This window comes from Ascaphus truei, chromosome 4 (assembly GCF_040206685.1).
Source record: "Ascaphus truei isolate aAscTru1 chromosome 4, aAscTru1.hap1, whole genome shotgun sequence".
In the NCBI taxonomy this organism is placed as follows: domain Eukaryota; kingdom Metazoa; phylum Chordata; class Amphibia; order Anura; family Ascaphidae; genus Ascaphus; species Ascaphus truei.
Window position 1 is genome coordinate 29,199,792 of NC_134486.1, and position 23,002 is coordinate 29,222,793.

The window sequence follows — 23,002 nt, forward strand, 5'->3', positions numbered from 1 at the left end:
TGTAGTAAAACATATATACGGAGACAAAGAACACGTTTGTTATTAGCAATCCCTTATAGTAAAGTGTTACAGAAATATATATATTTTTAGTGTAGTTTAGTCATTTCTTTATTTTGTTCCGATTTTCCTTAGCCATTTAGACCCAACGATACATTTGTCTTTTCGTTTTGTATTTTTACTGCCAATGTATTTTGAAATAACGCATACTGTATCTGCTATGATATATGTGGGGATTTATTATAGATGCTGTGTCCTCCACATGCCACACACAGTGTTTACAAATAAAAGAGCTACAGTAAAGGTGATTTGATTACCTCCCGCACAGATACAGCATATGTCATTTTATATATATATATATATATATATATATATATATATATCTTTATTCAGCGCCCACAGTGTAATCGGCACTTCACAAAATAAACAATACAGGAAATTATAATACAATTACAAGTACAGTACAAACAAAATCAGACAATAGGAAAGGAAATCCCTGCCCTGGAAGGCTTCCAATCTACAGTAAGTGGTATGTTGGGAGACTTACAGAAACAGCAGGTGAGGGAATAAGTGCAGTAGATGGCAATGCTGTCCCACAATAGTTGGTAGGAGCGACTGTGGGTGTGGGACAGTAGCCATGAGTCCATGATATTGAAATGCTTCATTTACTGTACGAGGAGGGTTTTAAAGTTTGGCTTAAGGTTGGAGAGAGAAGGTGCCTTTCTTTATCTCAAAATTAACTTATTTTATTTTAGATTTGTCTCATTTTGGGCATTTACTAAAGTCTACTTAATTTGCTGATCGTTTAATATTGAATCCAATATAAGATCTTGAAAAAAAAATACATGTAAAGTTGAGTTTTTCTCGTCGTTTACATTGTTGTGCTCCAGAATGATGGGGACATATGTGCATTCATCTTCGTGGCCCAAACATCATGTCAATAAATAGCATTTTGGAAATTGGAGCCTAGCGTCCAACTTTTTGCCCTGGCATCCACATTTACCCTTTATTTCTGGAACAGTATCTTTGGGGCAGCTGCTTTGGCACCTTCAAAAACCATGATGTTTGGACTTCCACTGAACCACCTGAAAATAATGATAAAAAAAGAAACTTGCAAGTGTGGCAGACTCTCCAGCACCAAAGGAGTTAATCGGGTGCCTTCCGTTTGCATTTTTTTTTGTTATTACCATGGCAACTTGCAAGATAGAACGGTGTAACATTAGATCATAATGTTTGCTTAATCATACCCTTTGCGTTTGGCGCCCTGTCCGGAACCAAATAACAGGCCAGCCAGCTTGCTAGTGAATGTGAACGATGGGATGCTTCAGATCTCTGATGTATAAGAAGCTGCAGGAATAACTTGTAACAGAAACCTCCTAGGAGCGCTTCCAGTGCGGTTGCAAGATAATGGAAATTTTCCCCCGAAAGAGAATGGTAATTTCCCTCATGATGCCATTTGCATGGTAATGAACACATGCATTGAACATTTTTTGCTATAAAAAGAATTAATTGTATTCATAATAATAATTTTAAAAAAAGGCAAGGGAAGGCTTTGGGTTCAGTTATGAGATGGAGAATTGGACCATTCCCTCGGTTCAGAAGCAGAAGGGTTAAATGATGAGCTCTCGGAGTAAAGAGACACTCGAGGCTCATTAAAAAGGGAAATCTGCATTTAGAAAGCTCTTGGCAGGAAGAAGGGAGATGTACTGAGAAGTGGCTTACTAGGCTGCCCAAGGGCTGTACGTCTGGGAAGGAGCTCGGTTTGCCTGTGCCTTGTGGGTAATAAATATATATATACTAAGGGTCTGCACTAAATGCAAGAAAGATGCTAATCAAGTGTCTCACATGGGATACGGACTTAATTGTTATCATCATTTATTTAGGACGTGCCAACATATGCCTCAGCGTTGTACAATTTGAGAACAAAAACGGTCAAATAAGCTTTCACATACATTGTTACAGTAGGTAAGGAGGGCCCTGCCCCAAGGAGCTTACAATCTATAAGGAAGGGTAAGTGGAAACATCAGGGACAGGGGGGATGAGAAGGTTGTTCATGAAACATTGTTGCACCGTGCCAGACTTGGCATAGATTTTTGATGACAAGGGAAAGAGGTATAGAGCGAGAATCTCAGCTTGATAAATCCCATTATAAGTACGGCAATTCTTCCCTAACTTCTCCCATTGACACCCTTCAAATTGCAAGGTGACCCATACGGGATAAAATAGGTGAAATAACAGATGATGCTTTGAAACACAGGTGAAAATGCATCAATTTACAGCAAAAGTGACATTTATAGTCTGTGTTGTGTGTGCGCTGGGTGCGCTGTGTCGTACAGTAGGGTAGGCTGTTCAGTGTCTCGACTACTCTTTCAGTAAAGTACTCCCTTACGTTTTCACTGAGCCTCCCGCCGCACAGTAGAGTAGAATAAAATCTGCCAAAATGCTTACACTGCTCCTAGCAACAATTTGTTATGGATCCACAGCTGACAGTTTCTTATAATTTCACAAATAATCACTAATCACAGTGCAACGATTTCATCCCCTAAGTGCTGGGGGCATTCATGACAGATCAGATCTGCATGGAGCTGAGGAGGTGAGGCTGTGTGCAGAGTCTCCTGCACAAAGGGACCTGTGCATGTCCCATGTGGAGGCAGGAGAGCTGATCAGTGAATGAGCCCAGCTACAGAGAAACAAAGCAAGAGACAGACGGCCGATGGAGGGGATCCCCTGCGGAGTCAGGGGAAAGTGGTACTACACTAAATATCTTTGTGAAGTACAGGCCTGCAACTTACATTTTAATACACAAGCTCCAACGAGATAATGGTACGACACAGAATGGCCTGATAAGCCAGGATCCGGAGGCCTAGTACAAGGACTTTAACACACACACACCTGCGCAGCGTCTTGTGTGAAGTGTTTATATCTAATTACATTGTGTATGTACTGAATGATTCTCACGTTTAAGGATCATATTGTTATATTGGCGCCTAGCGATAATTACATTATATATACCCTTGTCTTATAAACATTACTGTAGTCTGCTTTCCTTCATCTGACCTATGGCCATGTGTGGGGGTAAGGTATATAGACGGAGGACTCACCGCCCCGCCTCAGCAGTAGATGTTAGTCTGAGGTAAATAAGAGAGGGGTTACAGTTAGGGTGACTATATTTGTCCTGGCAAAATCCAAGATAAATATTGCGCATCCGTGAACGCCAACTACGCATGCGCGAGTGCTGAGTGCACATGCACGATGAGTGCTTGCCGGTCGCGCGATCGGCGTTTGCAAGCTGCTTATGCACATGCGCGACCAGCACTTCCCAACCACTCACGCGCACGTGCGATCGGAGTTTGCTGGTCCCACATTCGTGGTCGGAAAGCGCCGATTGCGCATGAGCAGCCAGCAAGCACCGATTGCGCATGGATGGCCAGCAAGTGCCAATCGTGCATGCGCGTCCAGCACAGAGAAAAACTGAGACAGTGGCCAGAAAAGACGGTGCCCAGGACAAACAAACAGCTAAAAACCCGGGACTGTCCCAGCTAAACCGGGACTGTCCCAGCTAAACCGGGACATCTGGTAACCCTCGTAAAGTAAAGAAACCTTATTTCAAACGGGAAGATTGCAGGGCTGGCTCCCATTCACACTGGGCAGACACTTTCTTTGACCCAGTCTTACAAACCTGCTACACAGGAGGAGATCTGAGCCCTGCTATAGTTGATGTAGGAAGAGGAGGAGGGTGATCAAAAGTTAGCAGCAAATGTTGTGACGTTCCAGGGGCTCTAAATCTGAGAGCTTGAAATGTTATCTGCTACAGTAGTGACCTCATTCTCTTCAAGCTGTATTCACCAACTACTCTATGTTCAGCAATTCACCTTCAACATCATGCTCCATACGGATTGCCAGCTCAGAGCTGGAGGCCTGACACAAACCTTAAGGGTGCAGCCGCAGCAGCTGCAATGTGAATTAAAGTCAGTGATATGTTTAATCTGTGATGTGACTAATGCCTTATATAACCAATTAGACCATTCTAAGTCATTTGAAATAATTTCAATGCTTGGTAATAAATGCAGGAAATCGCCAACATTTCCACCGCTACACACGAGTTTTCTTTATGAGATGTTATTTTTCACATTTAAATGCAAGACTGAGCAGAGGCTTCTATTAATATTCCAAATCACTGGTTCAGAATCAAAGAGTAAATCTATTTATTCACAGCCTTGTACATCTTGTGGTGTGTTAGTAGTCCAGCAAGTTGAAACAAACATTTTGAATGACATTTATGACTTTACAAAGGAGTTAGTCTGTGTGCACGCATTAGATTTAAAGGTGGGCTCTTATGCATTGTAGCCTTTCATGATAAGGCTGTGTGTCCAAAAAATGAATAATTTGAATTATTATTCGTTAGCATGGACGTCCACCTAGTACGCCCTCAGTGCCACAGGGTCAACAACCATTGCAAAGCAAGGGGCTAAGGACAACTTGATAGATAATATTCCACTGTGAGTGACCTTTAGTTTAGTTTATTTATAAAATGTCTTACCAGGAAGTAATACATTGAGAGTTACCTCTCGTTTTCATGTATGTCCTGGGTACAGTTACTGTATAATGACAATATGTGGTTACGTTAAATTAACAGAGGTCATACGATATTTTAAAGACATTTCATGGACAGTTAGAGATAATGTGATGGGCGTACGTAACAGTTACAGACAAGGTTAAAATTGTGTTAGAGGTAAGAAATTAGGGTTGCCAGGTGTCCGGTTTTGAACTGGACAGACCGGTATTTTGCCTATCTGTCCCTCTCTGGATGTGCCGGCAGCACGAGTGTGAAGGGTGGGCGGGTACAGGGTCCCCGCTCCTACCTCTGATTCAGAAGCCGTAGCACGAGTCTCCCGCAAGCTGCAGCGTCTGGTAACCAGGGCAACGGGCAGCATCTTCCCCCCCCTCCCAGTCAAGGAGAAGACTAACCAATGGGAGGGCTCCACGTCATTGAGCGTGCACAGGTCGCCTATTTGCATGCTGGGAAATGTAGTTTCCTTCCAGCTTTGCATGTGGGAGTGGAGAGAAGAGCTCCATTGTGTCCCTGTCTGCCAGGTAAGATACCATGAGGGGGAGAGGATGAGGAAGTAGGATGAGGAGTGGGGAGGTGGGGAGGAAGTAGGAGGGGATGGTGCTAAAAAAGGAGGAGGAGGGGGGTTGAAGGTGAGGAAGGAGAGGGGTGTGAAGGTAAGGAGGAGGGGGAGTATGGTGGATGGGGTGTGAAGGTGAGGAAGGAGGAGGGGTGAGGAAGGAGGAGGGGGGGTGAAGGTGAGGAAGGAGTGGGTGAGAAAGGAGGAGGGGGTGAGGGTGAGGAAGGGTGCTGGGCCCCACCCTTGGTTTCTATGGGGATCATCACGCAGGGGTATGTCAGGAGGAGTTACTATTCTAGAAGGTTAGTTTCCAGGTGGACAAGAGTAGAGGAGCTTCGGGGAGCGTAGATCAGTAATGTTTCTAATAGTATAGACCAGGCCCCCCTGTTTATTATGTTGAAGATACGGACAGTACCCGTTAAATCAGGATCATGAAAGAAGGAATGGACTCTTTAATAAGTAATTAAAAGGAATACGGCACGACATAGAGGGCCTCAGGAAAGAGGGCTCCCGGCTGCCGGCGGATCAGCTCGAGCCGAGGATCGGTGCTAATATTCCTCATCAGTCTGTATGGAAGTGACAGTTGCCAAAGAAGCAAAAGGTATGGGGTCAAGTAAGAAAACACCCGCCAGGATTACTGTAGGGGCCTAGAGAAATCAGATTAATACTGTGGATGCTGTGATTAAATCAGATTAATACTGTGTTGCGAAGCCACACTTGATCAGAGTAACCAAGTTATTGATTTCAACAGGATATTTTATGATACAGATTGTTGCCCCGGAACGGCACCACCTTTGGCTTTACATACTGTATAGATCCTCACAAATGGTCTCTCTAGCTGCAAACATCTGACTCGTGCACATCCAGAAAATAAAAAAAAGGGATCCACTTACTTGCCAGGATCACCATGTCCATTCCCCAAAATATACTCATGATCCATCCCACCATCACAATCGCCGTGAGGATTTGGATCAGAGCCGCAGCGATGTTCAGCCAGAACACGCAGCAAACGTGCCGGTCCGGGAGGTCCGTCCGGGCACCGCACAGCACTGTGAAAGCGGACACGAAAGTTCCTAGAACAGAAAGAAGAGGGACAGTAATTAGATGAACTGTAAACTAATGGAGAGTATTGTGGAAGCACAGCAGACCTTATACATTATGCCCGATTAATGTTAAATATTTGAATTGTTATCTGAGTATCATTTGCATCATGTAGATGGAAATTAATGGAATAATTCTACACCCCACGTGGCATCACGTCCCTGGGGATAGTTGAGAGAGTCATAAAATAGTGTAAATTAAGAGGTACATTATTGGGAGGCGCTTTGCTAAGGAGGTCCCTACTTCTATTTCTATTTCTGGTAGCATCTAATATGTAAACACAGCTTTGCAGTAGATGCATACATATATGCTGCTTTCAGTATGTATTTAATACATGGATTAAGGCATAATATAGAGGGATATGAATCCATCTACTGAACAGTTTACTAGAAATGGGTGAACCATGCACCAAAGTTTGAATCTGCTGCAAAAATTGCGTTTTCGCTTTTGGACAAACATTTTGTGAATTTGAGGGAGAAAGCGAGGCAGAGCGAGACAGAGAGAGATAGAGAGAGACAGAGAGAAAGTGAGGCAGAGCGAGGCAGAGAGATAGAGAGAGACAGAGAGAAAGTGAGGCAGAGCGAGGCAGAGAGAGAAAGAGAGAAAGCGAGGCAGAGCGAGACAGAGAGAGACAGAGAGAGAGACAGAGAGAAAGTGAGGCAGAGCGAGACAGAGAGAAAGTGAGGTAGAGCAAGACAGAGCGAGACAGAGCAAGGCAGAGCGAGACAGAGTGAGGCAGAGCGAGACAGAGAGAGAGCGAGGCAGAGCGAGACAGAGAGAGAGAGTGAGGTAGAGAGAGAGTGAGAGAGGGCGAGGTAGAGCGAGACACTCTTATTTGTTAAAGTGCTATATATACCTTCCCAAACCCACATGGCACACCTGTGCACAAAAAAGGTACACACCCGAGATACCTGGGATATATGCTAATTTAGGTATGCAAAGTATTTGCAAATGATTTAAATTAGCATATATCCCAGTTGTAAAGGAGTGTTTGGGGTGGTATATATATCACTTGGACTCTCTGTCTCTTCATATTTCATATTTGTGGTTAACTTTATAAAGTTTGTTGAAGCGAACTCCGGTGGCGAAAGGCAAAATTGCATGATTCCGCACAAACGTTTTATAACAAAATAATTTGGTTTGTATATATGGGGTGTGGGAGGGATAATTATGTGCAGAGCCGCAGACAGGTTTCCTAGGGCCCAGGACTACAGTTACGACTGCACTCGCCCCCCCCCCCCCCCATGTTGGCGGTCTTGCGAGCCCACCCCCCCCATTTCACACCTCACGATCCCTCCTCTTACAATGTATTTATCTCCCCTCCGTCTCACTCCTTCCCTCTCTTCCTCACTCTTCCCCCTCCATCAACTACCCCACTCACCCCTCTCACCTCTCAGTCTCCCCATCCATTAATTACCCCACTCAATCCCTTCCCCGTATATATATTTATCTCCCCTCCATCTCACTCCTACTCCCTCTTTCCTCACCCACTCGTTCCTCTCACTCTCCCCCTCCATCAATTACCCCACTCTCACTTAATCCCCCCTCCTCATACTCATTCCTTCCTCCCCCGCCACAGACAACCCCCCACAAAATACATATAAACTCCCCAAATATATATAAAAGAATCTCCCCATTTCCCAAACCCCCCCGCCCCCCCAAATACATATTAAAAAAACACCCCCGAATACATTTATCTACCTTGGAGATGGTCAAGCCGGGACCGGTGGCTTCAGGTAGCCCAGCCGGCCGGCACTGTAAGTTGGGCCTGACCTCTGGCCGGGCCCAGCTGCCACTCCTGTCACCGCTGGGCCCGGCTCTCCCCCAGCTGTGGGCTTCCCTCACTCTGTCCCACGCCGAGTTTGTGATGCTGGAGCGTGCCGGGCCTCCCTCTCATGCAGGTGCACGCTGGAAGCTGAGCCCAGCTGTCAGAGAGGCCAACAAGAGAGGCAAAACAAGCTCGGCGTGGGACAGAGTGTGGGAGACTCACAGATGCGTGAGAGCCAGGGCCCGGCGGCGACAGGACCGGCAGCTGGGCCAGGCCAGAGGTCGGGCCCAACTTGCAGTGCCAGCCAGCCGGGCCCCCTGCAGCCTCCGGGACACCTCCGCCCCCCCGTCAAGGCCCCTGATTATGTGTGTACTATATACATGGCATGTGTGGTGGATTCATCTGGTGTATGTATGTGGTGTAGGAAGTGGTATCTCAACGGGGAGTGATGAGGCAATGCACAGCATTCCACTTCATTCCAAAATGGAAAAAACTGACGAATGCTGGATCGCTAAAAATAACTTTATTGAGACACTAATGCAACACACAACAAAACGGGAATCCTGAGAAGAACCTCTGACGCGTTTCGCGCATGCGAACACAGTGGAACATTTTGGAACACCAGATATCAGAAGGCACACATAGCGACAGAGGTATCCTCAGCGAGAGCCAAGTAAAGGGTACCGAAGCATTGGCGAAGTACAGTCCTGCTACACTGACTAAGAGTTTCAACGGTCTTCCCGGCACCTTCACACAGGCCCTTATACCCATGACCTTGGGTGGCCATGAGGAGAGATATGGGTACACACCGTGTCTTATGGGATGTGTTCAATTCCATATGTATTGTATATGTATGACATGATCCTCCCATTTGAGGATCATATTGTTTATCTTGGTGCCTAACAATAATGACCTTATAAATATTCTTATGCTAGAAACATCACTGTGGTGTGTTTCCCTTTGTCTGACCTACAGCGATGTGTTGGGTAACGTATAAGGGAGGACTTGGGCCTCCAACTTAGCCACCTTAGCAGCGGGTGTCACGCTAAGGTAAAAGAGAGTGTCTACATATACATACTCTATAAATCATCTTCACAGCGGATTTTAGTCATATAAATTATCTTCAGAGGATTGTAGTAATATAAATGCCATATACTGTACATATTATTTTTTGGAGAACTCACTGTAATTATATATCAGATAATTGTACAAGTGGCACATCAACACTGACTTATGGGTTTAGTTCAACTCAGTCCTTTGAGTGCCGCCAAGTAGACACAGCAAATTAGGGACTTAGATAGATATAGAACTAGATACAGAACTAGATACAGAACTCTAGAAGCTTAATACTGTATGTTCTGAAAACTTGACCCATTGGGTAGTTTTGATGAGAATATTGAAATAGTTAATGTTGCAGCTAGAGCGTAACTTCCAATGGTTATGCAGATGCAGGGAGTAGTGGCAAATCAGTAACTCATTCAATTAAGCAGAACTATTTAGCCCAGCAAATTTGGTTTAACAAAAATTAATTACCGCAAATGACTTGGCACATACTGTATAAGCTGGAGAGCAGCAAATGTAACAGACATAACAACAAATCATATGTGAAAGTGTTTGCCAGAGGGATCTGGAAGAAGCCAAAGTTCAGTGTTCTGTAATGAGTGTAGGGAAGTCGAGACTAAGAGGAAGGAGGGGGGGGAGGTAATTAAATTAGGGCTAATTTGGGGCACTATCATGTAGTTTGGAAATTCCCCAAGAAGTGAATGGTGCACAGATCGGCATTATTGCAGTTCAAGAAATAACCCCCCCCCCCCAAATCTGTGAAGTCCTTATATGTGTATCCATGCCATCTGTGGCTACTAGTCTGCTTCCCTCCTGGCAGTAAGTCCTGGTATAAGCAGGCCTTCCCAGTAGTTGATATGGGGTTTTCCCCCTCCGAGGAGCTGCACTTGAGTGACAGCGGGAGGTGGTGATATCAGGCCTGGGCATGACCAATCATGGGACAGACATTATGCCCTTCTCCTGGCTCTACTTAAGGGCAGGTACCGCCCAAATTTAGCAGTGCCTTTCACCACTTGAGGAAGGCAGGTCACACAGTGGAGAAGCTGATTATATGCCATACTCTTTTTCTCCTTCCCTCCCTCACTCACACTCCCACCTCTCTCCCTCCTTCACACCCCCACCTCTCTCCCTCCCTCACACCCACAGGAGGTCAGTGCATTAGAGATGTATAGTATCAGCCAGCGGAGCTACCCAAATGCTTAATTAAAGAGATGTGTTTTAAGCACACTCGGCCCTCAAATTCACCCCCTCTCACCCACACACACTCCCCCCTCTCTCCCACACTCCCCTCTACAGTCCTCTCCCTTCGAGGGAGAGTGAGTGTGGACCATACCTCTGCCTCTCCTAGAGATACAGGGAAGAGCTAGGATGGCTGCGGGTGCCCTTAGCCTGTAGTGACAGTCCAGGGACCATCCTTCAGTGGTAGCTGAGAGTTACTGCATCGGGCAGAAGCCTGCTTGTTACTGTGCTGTACAGAAGAGATAATAAACTGTTCCTGTTGTTATACGTCCTGCCTGGTGCGTGACCTTACTGGGGGGGTGAGGTTATAGTTCTACCGTGGGAGATCGCCTTCAGTTCTTGGAGCCTATGGCAGAAGGAGGTGCTGCACTGCTAAAGAGATATGTAGGGTATGAACCCCAGAAATCTAGTCCTGTGTCCCCACTACCACCAGCGGACGACTCAGCCGTCCTGTTACCAGTAGGAATCATGCACCACATGATCCGTAATGGCCACATCTCCCACCGGTTTGGGGAAACACCGTTACATATGTCACACAGGAAGTCAATGCAAAATGCCTTCTTACATTGATACTAAACCATTTGACACAGCTGCATTCATGTTTAGAGCAGTGCTTCTCAACCTTTTTTGAGATGGGGTACCCCCGGATACTTTTATCAATCTCGATGCACATCTGTAACTCAGGCCTCATTCATCCCCTCCTCACTCACACCCTCCTTCACACCCTACACTTCCCAGTCACCCCTACTTCTCACATATCATACCCTTTTTTGGAACACATACTCCACATACACCGTTTATCGCACAGCACACTGATCCTTTTTCTCCACACATACTCCACATTCACCTGCCCTTCTCCCATACTCCACACCCCACTCACCTTCCCCCTCAGCCCACACGTATACTGAGCATTAACTCCCTCCACCCACACACCACACAAACACCTTAGCCAACCCCTTTGCACACACATACCCACACACCAATCCCTTTGCACACACATACCCACACACCACTCATCCCCCTTCTCTTACTCACACACCACTTCCCCCTGCCCCCTCACAAACCACTTACCTCCTTCTCCTCCCAAAAGAAAGCCTGCAACATAAAAGTAATTATTCCCTTCCCTACAAACAGCTTTCAACTGCCCCGCCTTCATCCTAACACAAATCCCTCACCTCCCTCCCTCCAAAAAAAAAGTGCAGTGTTTCTTTGGGTATTTTTGGACACTGTGAATGTCCACCATTCACCACATCTGTACTGTAGACTCATCTCTACTCACAAAACTGCCCAGCGGCCATCTTGAAAATTAGCTAACAGTCAAATTGGGGAGCAGAGTAAAGGGTCACTATAATCCTACACCCACAATTTTGACAGCTAAAAAAAGAGTAAGGGTGTTTTGAAGGTTTGTTACTGCTTTAAAGAACGATGAGCAACTACAACTTCTACAAACCACTCAAATAAGCTCCAAAAAGCAAAGATTTAATTCAAATGTACAACATGCATTATTCTGGTTTAGTGGAATGTGAAGGTTCAGTGTGTTCTTTGAAACCTTCTGCTGGAGAGGGCTCAAGTTTGGAGTTTCCTGGGAAACTGGCTATTGTTAATTTGTCATCCCACGTTTAACATTTTGCTGGTCTCTTCAGTATTTATTGCGTCCTTGCTCCCAGCTCCTGCTATAAACATTGTTTGACATAGTATGAGGGATCTTTTGCTTATTGCCTATACTAAATACTTTTTACGTGCCTCAAAGTTTAGACGCTTAAACCAGCACCACAATCAAAACACCATACCCTTCTCGAGCTTATAAATAAACACAATGTTTGAGGGCGCCCCTGTCAAGTTAATATTATCCTATTAATAAAAATGAAAAATGAATGTGATAAAATATATCATATTAAAAAGTGAAGTGAACAAATATAATAAACACACTGGTGATTATTTTAAACTGATGTGATTGTAGGGTCACTATAGTTAGACAATGTAAATAACTTCCTCCAAAGCACACCCAAATGCACAAAAACGTTTGTAAATTAATTTATAAAGCAGCTCAGATACACACTTGGGAGGGTTGCTCAAAACATCCTTCGGTTTCAGAAAATGTCTTCCAGAGAAGGGGAGAGCAAAGATCCACAGCCAAATGATAGAAAACAAATAAACATAAGAATACGTACTGTAATATGTTCCCGATTTAAACTTCAGTGTAGTAAGAAGTGTATATGTCACTCACATATTCCTACATGTTGGTCAGCAGATCAGAGACACTAACTTTCTCTGATCAGAGCTTGAATTAACTCCCCGTGTTCCCTCTAGTCTTATTAAATCCCCATCAGATCTCAAAATAGTGAAATACCAAAAGATACAGGTAGGGTAGATTGTCTGCAAAATGTTTTATATCTGTAAAATAGAATGTTAACATTAGACATTTATACCATGGGAAAAGTATGGGAGGGGTGGGAAAGGAAAGTGAACCCCTGCTCAGCTAACAGGTAAGTTTTTAATGGTGTAGATAAGGTGCTTGCTCTTGCTCTGAGCCCACATTGCTATGCAGATGGAGGAGCAATAGAGTGCAGCCTTGCTGCTTGTCCTCAGTATATAGATGTATATCTAAAGTTTAGCCATATATACAGCCCCTTGCTCTGAGCCCCCTATGGTCGCAGTTACCATCAGGGGCAGTTAGTGTAAGGAATCCGCTCCTCGGTTTACTGCTTTATATAATAGATCCAATGGCCAATATTAGTCTCCAGCAATGTTGCTAGCATATTTTTATCATTCTATATCACCCCCATGCCTATAGATTAGCCTTTGTTTAAAGTTATGTTCACTATTAAAATGTATTATGTCCATACTGGCTATACTAAGATGTCACTATGCCTTTAAAAGCAACACTGTGTCTAAACATTTCCTGTGGCATGAAGGGGTTAACATTGATTACTACCCGTTTTTTCGCGGGCTTTTTCTGTTTAAATGTCTGGCCAGCACCACGTCTCCTCACTCCAAGACGAAGCCCTATCTCCAAGGGTGAAACGCGTAGAGGAGGAGATCGTGGTGTAGCCCCCAGAGTGTGTTGTCAATAAAGTTGTTTTACACCATCCGGGACCTGTTTGGACTTCTGTCATGCGCAGTAGCGCCTTCTCTTCACATCCTCCATTCCTGTATTAACCCCTGCAGGTCACCCCTATGAGCCTCCTTTGGTAACTCCCTGTTCTTCGCCAGCCAGGGTCACGTCCCTAGCTCCAGAAGAGAAATCCCTTGTATCTCCCATTACAGAGGAAAAGCTCCCTACTTTTTTGTCTCTGGTATTATCTGCATTAACCCCTGTAAATTCGTGCTGCCTCCAAGTTAATGTCTCCTTTCTAACCTCAGAGAATGATTCCCCAGGTCCGACAGCAGAAGTTGCATTGAATGACTACCCTAATGCTTCGGAGTCCTTAGTTAGTCTTTGCTTTAAAGCCTCTGCTTCAGCTCAAGTCTCAGCTGCTGTGCCCCCTGAAACTTCGGCTAAAGTTCTGATTCCAGTTAAATGTATTCAGTTACCAAGTTTTTCCCTAAGCTTGGTCGCAGAGTTCCCATTCCCGGGTATGTGGCTGAACCAGTCTGTCACCCAGAGAGCGATGATCCCTGCTTCAGCGCATACTTCCCACGTCATGGAATCTGCAGTCATGTCTGGTTTCCCAGACACTCCCTATCAAATACTCACTTCAGAGACCAGTACAGTTATGATTAACCCCCGTGTACTGTCTGTGTTCTCCCCTTCTCAAAGTTTAGGGTTAAAAGCGTACAGTGGTCAGTATGCCCCTCCTGGGGTTCAGGTTGTGTTCCCAGGAATATTTGCTGACACACTGCTTTCACTCAAAAGTGACGCTTTTTCATATGTGCTAGCTAGAAGCCTGCACACAGTTTTCCCTCTCTTTGAAATTTGCCTTGCCGGTCCTGACACTCCGAGAAGTAAAGACCTCCCTTCAGAATCTCTTTCTATAGAGGAAGTCCTTGCTGTTTTGGATAAGACTCCTTGTGCTCCTAATGTTTCTGCCATTAAGAGTTTCCATAGTTCCTACTTGTTGCTTGTTGTCTCTCAGGTCCCTGTCACTGAAGTACAGACTTCAGCTTCTGATGTTAGCTTCCCTCCCGCCACTACCCTTACTCTGCCTTTTTCTCAAGCTCCTGATATTAAAACCCCAAAGCCCATTCCTAATCTCCAGACTATACTATCTCCCACTGAGGGTTCCCCAGTAGTTGGGAGCTCCACTGCTGGTTACTTCTCTGCCTCTGTGAAACCATGGTTTTCCCCCTCGGAACCTTCTGTTGCCCCTGTCATTTCCTCTGTGTTGGAAATACTCTGCACGTATCCCAAGATTTCGGTCTCTATGCCTGGTTTACTGCTTGCCTTGTTACCTTCCATACCAATACCTGGAAAGTATCCCACCCACCCTATACCCTCGCTGACCACTACCTGGGAGACCTCTGGAGGAGAAAACCCCCTCAAATTCCTACATGCAGAAGTCGGCCAAGACTTTGTCTGTCCCGAAGGTCGCCCTGGTATATTCGATCAACTATCGATGCCGCTTATCCTAAATTCTGGTCCCATTACTAAAGACGGGGCTCCCAGTGGGGGTTCTTCTGCCGTTTCTGCTCCGGAACCCCCTGGTTCTTCACAGTCTTGGATTCCCAAGCCATTTCGCGTGGCGAGCCACGTACCAGTGATGTCTCTGCCACCACTCTCATATCCTAGAACAGTACTCATCAAGGAACTGCTCGTTTACGGATCCCCTTTCCGTCTAAAAAACTTTCGAAACAACTCAATGTCCCCGAGACCCATGGATGGGCCTGTCTGGCCGCAATTCTCACCGGGGGTTGGGGGTTCATAAAGGAGTGACCATGAGTCTCTGGACCATGACTCTACCCCCAATCCTAGACAGTTCAAGAACTATTCCAGGTCCCCCAACTCTATGGGTTGTCTTGTTCGCCCGGAGGTCTCGCGTGAAGGGGGGGGGGTACTGTAAGGAATCCGCTCCTCGGTTTACTGGTTGCCTTACCTTGCAGACTGTGCAGTCCTGGAACAGCTCTCCTGATGTTTGCTGCAGCCTGGATTCACTCACCAAAACAATACACACTCCCTCTTGTATCTACTGCAGCTGTGCAGCCTCTCACTGCAACTTAGCCTTGTATTCACTCAATGGAGCAGTACCTTCACACCCCCTCCGGGGATTGCCCGCTGGCCTTTAAGTACTGCTTTCCCACAATGCTCCCCGCCGAGCATAGTCCTTTCCGGATGTCACTACTGTTCTGCCACAAGCTTCCGCTTGTTACTGTTCCTGTCTCTCGTGCTGAAGTTGAGTATTCTTCTTGTTGTCTGCAGTTCCAGGTTTCCTAGGCCGGCTGCTATATTCATGCAGCGGTCTGCTCCAGTCTCCTATGTTGCAGCTGAGTACTCTTCTGGTTCACTTCAGCTTCCTGCTTCCTGCACTGAAGCAAAGGTATTCCCTGTGTATCTTCAGCTTCCTGGTTCCTGGGGCCTACTCTTTCCCTAATCTAGAGAGGCCGTGTCCTGGTTCCTGCGCTGTAACGGAGGATTCCCCAGCCCGCTCAGGACTCTTGCGCTGTGCACTGGTTTACCCGTGCAGCTAGGCGGTGTGCTACTCTGGTCTGCCTACCACCTCCTGAGACCAGTACCATGGGCCATGGTCGCCGCACGCGCAGAGGCCACCTCCGCACTGTTAAGCTGAAGTGGGGCTTTCCTGTCTACCTGTTGCCGAACTCCTGCTTGGACAATGTTTATCCTGACGTCTCCTGTCCTGACCCTGGCTTGTACAACGACGATGCTGTCTTCTCCTATCCTGATCCTGCTACGTATGACTACGAACTGCGCAATCCGGATCAGCCTGCGCGGTCTAAGGTCGGTGCTTTTACAACCCCACCTCAGCCTCGCGGTCCGACCCAGGTTTGTGGCGAGCACTACCGTGACAGTTAGATAGCAGCGAAATGTTATCAGGGCCAGGAGTCTTGATAAAGCAGCAGACACGAAACGATCGTCGACTAGGCTTTTTATATTGTAGCAGTGTCAGCTTTACCTTACTTCAGTAGTGGTGGACTTTATTATTACTATGGCTGCGATATTGAGGTGAATGATTTGGAACGCCATCATTATAGACAATACAGCTAACCTAACACTCCACTGCAACACCTATTGTAGTGACTAGGAGCGGAACACACCTGTGTGCAACTTTGTCCAAACAGAGCCAAACAGCTGATACACAGGTAGTATCCTACACCCGCAATTCCTACTGCCCTGATAACATTTTACTGCTAACTAACTGCCCCTGATGGTAACTGCGACCACAGGGGGCTCCGAGCAAGGGGCTGTATATATGGCTAAACTTTAGATATACATCTATATACTGAGGACAAGCAGCAAGGCTGCACTCTATTGCTCCTCCATCTGCATAGCAATGTGGGCTCTGAGCAAGGGGCTGTATATATGGCTAAACTTTAGATATACATCTATATACTGAGGACAAGCAGCAAGGCTGCACTCTACTGCTCCTCCATCTGCATAGCAACGTGGTGTTAAACTACAACATACCATATCACTACAGCACAAATTGCTGTGTTAAACTATATCATACAAGCAGCTGACGAGATTTATCATCTGTAGTTCCACATCACTATACTGTACTCCTCACCTTGGCCAAGGGGGAGTGTAATTCCTTACTTTTACCAACTTAAGCAACTAGACACTGCTACTCTTAGACCGACAATAGGGGTCTATCCTTATGTAGCGATCCGCTACTACTGGCACAGCCCCAGATATCTGACATATTCATGTCAAGATTATTATTTTTTCTTTTTTCTTTGTACACCATTTATTTTAACATTTAAATTGAATAATAAAGATTATTTTTAATCAATACACTAATCATCATTGATAATTGAGTGCTACTTCAACTGAGTTCTTTCTCTTTCGGTTTATAACATTAGACATTGCCACCTTTACATTTCTGTGTCTGTTTGTCCAGAAAAGTAACAAATGGAAACTTCACATAAGAAGTGGAAACATATGTCAATTATAATCCCTTTTCCCCCATACAGCACAAAATTATACCATATACAGGCTGAATCAGTATAAAGCCCGGGCTCTATAGAGGCGTGTTAACCTCAACTTGCTGCTTGCTGGTGTCCAAGATGAAAATGCAGTTATATGATGTCTCATCAACAGAAATTTTAAGTTGAAAGGGAGAAAGAAATTAAACAAAAATCATAGTACCATAACAGTTAACATCTTCCTCTGTGTACAGTGTGTAATATATATATATATAAAATTTAGTTAAGTTATGGTGGGTAGAAAAAATGACAAAAACCCTCCACAGCAAAGCATATAGCAAATGGAAATATTACTGTGTGCTCATTTGCATGTCTTAGACAGGTCTGCAACCCCGCCTTTCACCATTATCACCCAGCACAAAGCGCTTCCACTGCAGCAAGGGATTCTGGGAAAAGACATGCAAATGAGCACACAAGGTGAGACTGGAGGGATAATTCCACGGGCAGGAGGCGGCGCGGGGGAAACTGTGTTGGCGGGCACGGGCTCGCCACGGCACTTCTCCGCCATCTTACGTTGGGAGCGGGGGGAGCAGGGGGGAGCGGGCACACAGGCAGCAGGCCAGACACCCTGCTTTCCGTGCGCATGCGCACCGAGACCTTGGCTCTGCGCATGCGCACGGAGATCGCTGGAATTTTTTTTTCTGATTTTTTTTTTTTTTAATAAAACGGACCCGGGCTGCCGGGCCCCCTGACTCACGAGGCCTGGGACGCCAACCCCACCAGCCCCCCCCTGTTGGCAGGCCTGCTTAAAATGCATCTGATCTCAGACGTGCTATTAGAGAGAGTCAGGGTTCCTTACAATGAATCTGATCTCAGACGCGCCATTAGAGAGGGTTGGGGTTCCTTACAGTACAATGCATCTGATCTCAGACACGCTATTAGAGAGGGTTGGGGTTCCTTACAATGCATCTGATCTCAGACGCTCTATTAGAGAGGGTTGGGGCTCCTTACAATGCATCTGATCTCAGACGCGCTGTTAGAGAGACTTGGGGTTCGGCAGAATTTCACAATATAATTATAGGGATCCTTAACCAAAAAGGATGGTTGGAAACTACTGATCTACACTGACAATATGTTTATTTATGCATGACTGTCCCCATTAAGAGGGTGAAACTACTTTAGCCTATAGTATGTATGAAAGGATAGTGATTTGACCCTAAGTGGGTTATTTATTAGACTTCTATAATGCCGATAGGGGCACTAGAGGTCGAAAACTTCCATGGAGGTCGATGGGAGTTTTTCTGCCCATATCTAAGAATAGTGAATAACCCCTTACGAATTTGGCATTTTTGTTGACTGCCCAACAAATGTCACTTGCAAAAGCTCCAGTACACACATTTAGGACAATTATCACACTGTTGAAGTTCTGTAGAAAACTGTAGCAGCAACAACTTTATCACAAACTAAATGTATTTGGTGTCTGACATGTTTTGTTTCCATGTCCTCTTCCCAACTTTTCTTAGGATGTTCACACATTTTGTATAATCAATAAAAGGTGTTTCCCCCCATGATTACATTTGATGAGAAAGTGTGAGAAATGAATGGATAAATGGTACCAGTTTTAGTAAGTGTGCTGGCGGCCATCCAAACAACGGTATCCCATAAGCACGGAAAGGGTTTAGAGAAATTCAAATTGCATTTTCATGTTAACATTTTGGATGGAGGAAATTACACGTGGCTGTAAAAATATTTGTCCTTGATTGTGGATGTCAGTGTATTTGGAAAACAAAGTTGGTGCACAGTTTTATAGAGTTTAGAGAAAAGGAGAACATTGATGCGGAGTGACATACAATGAATATATAACATTATTATACTTGCATTAAATAAATCATCAATATCTTTCAACAATAGTGTGACAATAATCCAGCCATGGTTCTATTTTACCACTTGCAGGTCTCAGCAAGTGCAATAGAGTAAGATACGAAGAAAGACCAGTCTGGATCTCTAGGACAATCTTGGTTAAGAGTTATTTGGCAAGTCTGATCCCCTAACTCAGTGAGTTAGATGCACGAAGCTCTGTTAGGCTATTTAACCTGAAATAATGTTAGGATAATCATAATGCTGGTGCACTAAAGCAAATGTGTTAACCCAGTTCTACAGTGCTAAATTAACCCTATGCTAATATATTAAACGACAGCTGTCATTTTTGCATATAATTATTTTAGTGGGATTTTAATCCTAGGCAAAATAATGTTTGTTACTATTGTAGTTTAGTGCATGTGGCCCAAAGATGGCAAACCTGTTGAACGATTTGTGATGAAATTAATCTTACATTGAGGTGGTGTGCTGGAGGAATTTTGTACCTTTTTGCAGTGCGATTGGATTGTTTTCTACGGGGGGTGGTTGTCTCTTGCTAGCTTCTGGGTACATACTGTATGCACAGCAGTATCACGAATGGAAAAAAAAAACAACGTAGAGGGTAGATCGTCAGAAGACCGTTCATTTTTACCTAATAACGTGACGTTCACGAAATAGCGAACAGATGTAATTTTTTGTTCTTATTAATGGGTATCCTCAAAGCTAATGTGATAAAAAAAAAATAATGTCCGTTCGTCTAAGTACTTTTAGCAGCGCTATTAACAGTGATTTTCATGTCTCTGACGCGTTCTCTGATACACGGCACATGCGCATCAAACTTTATGGCGCGTTATCAAAGCAGCGCTATTAAGGGAGATTTTCATGTGTGTTAGCAGAAGCTACTGCAAATATTGTTATAGTATTAAGAAATGTAACATTTTTACACTTGCAGGTATTTATTTACATTTTCACTTAAGTATATGGTATATAACGTAATAATGGCTGTACAAAGTATGGGTGTACAATAATGTATATCCATATATGCCTGAATATAAATGAATATTTCATTTTTATTCGTGTACAATTAAAATAAATGAAGGAAGGACATCCTTCAGTTATTTTAATTTTACATCAATAAAAATGAAATATTAATGTATATTGTCCAGGTATGTATGTATATAAATTATTGTACACCCATACTTTATACAGTCATTATTACATTATATACCATATTAGTTCACACAAACATATCACTTTAATCACTACAGCCCATAATATAGTGTATGACATGTTTCAGACATTTATATGATCCCTAATATAGATCTTTATATGACCCATAACTTTTTGTAATGAAAGGGTTAAGTCCTGCACTCACTACATTGCTTTTAGGCTATTCCCAGAAATAGCACAATGATAATCAGTGTCAGGATGTAGTCAACGTCAGCTTTTGGAAGGTACTAAATATCGTAGCGTTATTCCCATGCGCTAACATCAATGGAAGTCAGAGGATCTCCATTGTTGGGTAAACTCTCATTACCATATGATTTGCATATGAGTAAGCCAAATGAGCATTAAAATGTATTGTGACAAACGCCCCTCTTTTGTAGCGCTGACGTCTGTCTGGGTTCTTCCCGACACAGTCTTCTAAGGTTAATTATACAACAAACAGGATCATGCAAAGTATTATATTGCTTAACTCAGGCTTCTGCCTGCTTTATTTTCATCCAAGTAAGGTACTGCAGCTTTAACATGTGTAGGTTAGAGGCACTCAGATATTTTCATTCAGCGGTTTACTCATATCAGTGTTATAGCATTTCACACAGTGTCACTTTTAAGAAATAAAAACCAAATCATATAAGGAAATCCTATCCCTTTCAGGGATCTAACTACACATCAGAATCAGCCTCTAACTGCTGCTGGCCAACTAACCTGGTTCCCCAGCTTAAAACAATGCCCTCTCATTTAGGGTCACTAGATACAGCACAGTCTTTTAGAAACAGCAATAAACATTTGTTTTGTCTTATCTGTTCGTGGTGGGAACTCGGTCCCAAGTGTCCAGGCAAATCCTCTGGTACTGTGATACTTGGAGGGGCCGTCCACCCCGAAACTGGATACAAGGGAGCAGCGATACCCCCAGCCTCCAGGCTCTAAGGAGAGAGACTGAAATGCAAACCTCTCTGTTCTAAATACCTGTGCAAGTGATTAGAAGAGCAGGTGAGGGAGAACTAGACCCATTGTAATCTGTGTGTTTGAGGGGGTACCTGGGCGCTATCTCTGTAGAGCTATGTCAGATATGCGGAAATATAAAAAAGCGGAGTATGATACTGCCTGAGTGTGATTCTCAAGTGATGTCCTCCTGTGACTCGGAACCCCAGCAGGATCTATCCAGGACCCTTGTAGGCAATGAATACAGAAAGGATGGGGGAGCACAGTTGTGGGAAACAGGCAGTGTAATGAGTCTAGTAATTAACACTTAAAATATAGCGGTTATACCCTGAGCGAACGTAATGGCTCAGGTGGCTGATGTCCAATTGAATGGGCGAATATACATAAATGTGTATATGTGGGTGAGAAGGTAAAAATGGTAATATATAACTTACACGGCCTTGTGTAAGCTCAGTCACATCAAGGTTTCTTTGGGGATCCCGTGATCTTGCAATGATCCTTTTCTCTCCGCGATGTGAGTTCTTCTTCTTGATGTATGTCCTTATTGCTTCGTGGTTCAGTGTTTCACTCCAGGGGAATTTCCTCTCATATAAACAAAAGAGAGGATAGGGTTAAGGCATATGTATATAGAGGCGTCAATGGGGGGGAGGATGGGGTATAGATGAACCACTAAAATAAAATGGTATGATCTAACACTCACACGGGCCAATGTGAGTGTGGTCCTATCTTGGTGTCTTGTTCTTGCTCTTTTAGGGATATTACCCAATTAGTAGCAGGTGGTGATGAAGGGGTGGGGACAATGATAAAGAATACAATAACACAATACTCACACGGGCCAGTGTGAGTACACACTCCTAGCGGTTTCTTTGTACTTCTATTCCTGGTGTGACTGACGCTGAAGATAGGTTATAGCATAAACAAATGACACTAAGGTCTGGAGGGTAAAACTAATTTTAATAAAAAACAAGAAAATAAGTATAAAAACAGAAACCAAAGGCTTCTGTGGGGAAGTAAAAGCAAAGGGGGGCAGTGCGGTGTATAGTGGTAGGGGATCTCGCCTTCCGCGTCCGGATGGAGAGCTACAACTGCACCTCTGCCTCCTCTGTGGTGTGAGCACACCACAGAGGAGGCAGAGGTGCAGTTGTAGCTCTCCATCCGGACGCGGAAGGCGAGATCCCCTACCACTATACACCGCACTGCCCCCCTTTGCTTTTACTTCCCCACAGAAGCCTTTGGTTTCTGTTTTTATACTTATTTTCTTGTTTTTTATTAAAATTAGTTTTACCCTCCAGACCTTAGTGTCATTTGTTTATGCTATAACCTATCTTCAGCGTCAGTCACACCAGGAATAGAAGTACAAAGAAACCGCTAGGAGTGTGTACTCACACTGGCCCGTGTGAGTATTGTGTTATTGTATTCTTTATCATTGTCCCCACCCCTTCATCACCACCTGCTACTAATTGGGTAATATCCCTAAAAGAGCAAGAACAAGACACCAAGATAGGACCACACTCACATTGGCCCGTGTGAGTGTTAGATCATACCATTTTATTTTAGTGGTTCATCTATACCCCATCCTCCCCCCCATTGACGCCTCTATATACATATGCCTTAACCCTATCCTCTCTTTTGTTTATATGAGAGG

At 44.4% G+C, this 23,002-nt stretch overlaps 1 protein-coding gene across 1 annotated transcript in view; it reads right to left on the minus strand.

The window, feature by feature from the left end:
* STUM (stum, mechanosensory transduction mediator homolog) overlaps window positions 1-23,002 on the minus strand; it is a 92,415-nt gene that overhangs the window by 28,507 nt on the left and 40,906 nt on the right. Inside the window, exon 2 of the mRNA XM_075595484.1 lies at window positions 6,020-6,199. Coding sequence (XP_075451599.1) covers window positions 6,020-6,199 — 180 coding nt within the window. The remainder of the gene's footprint in view (window positions 1-6,019; window positions 6,200-23,002) is intronic.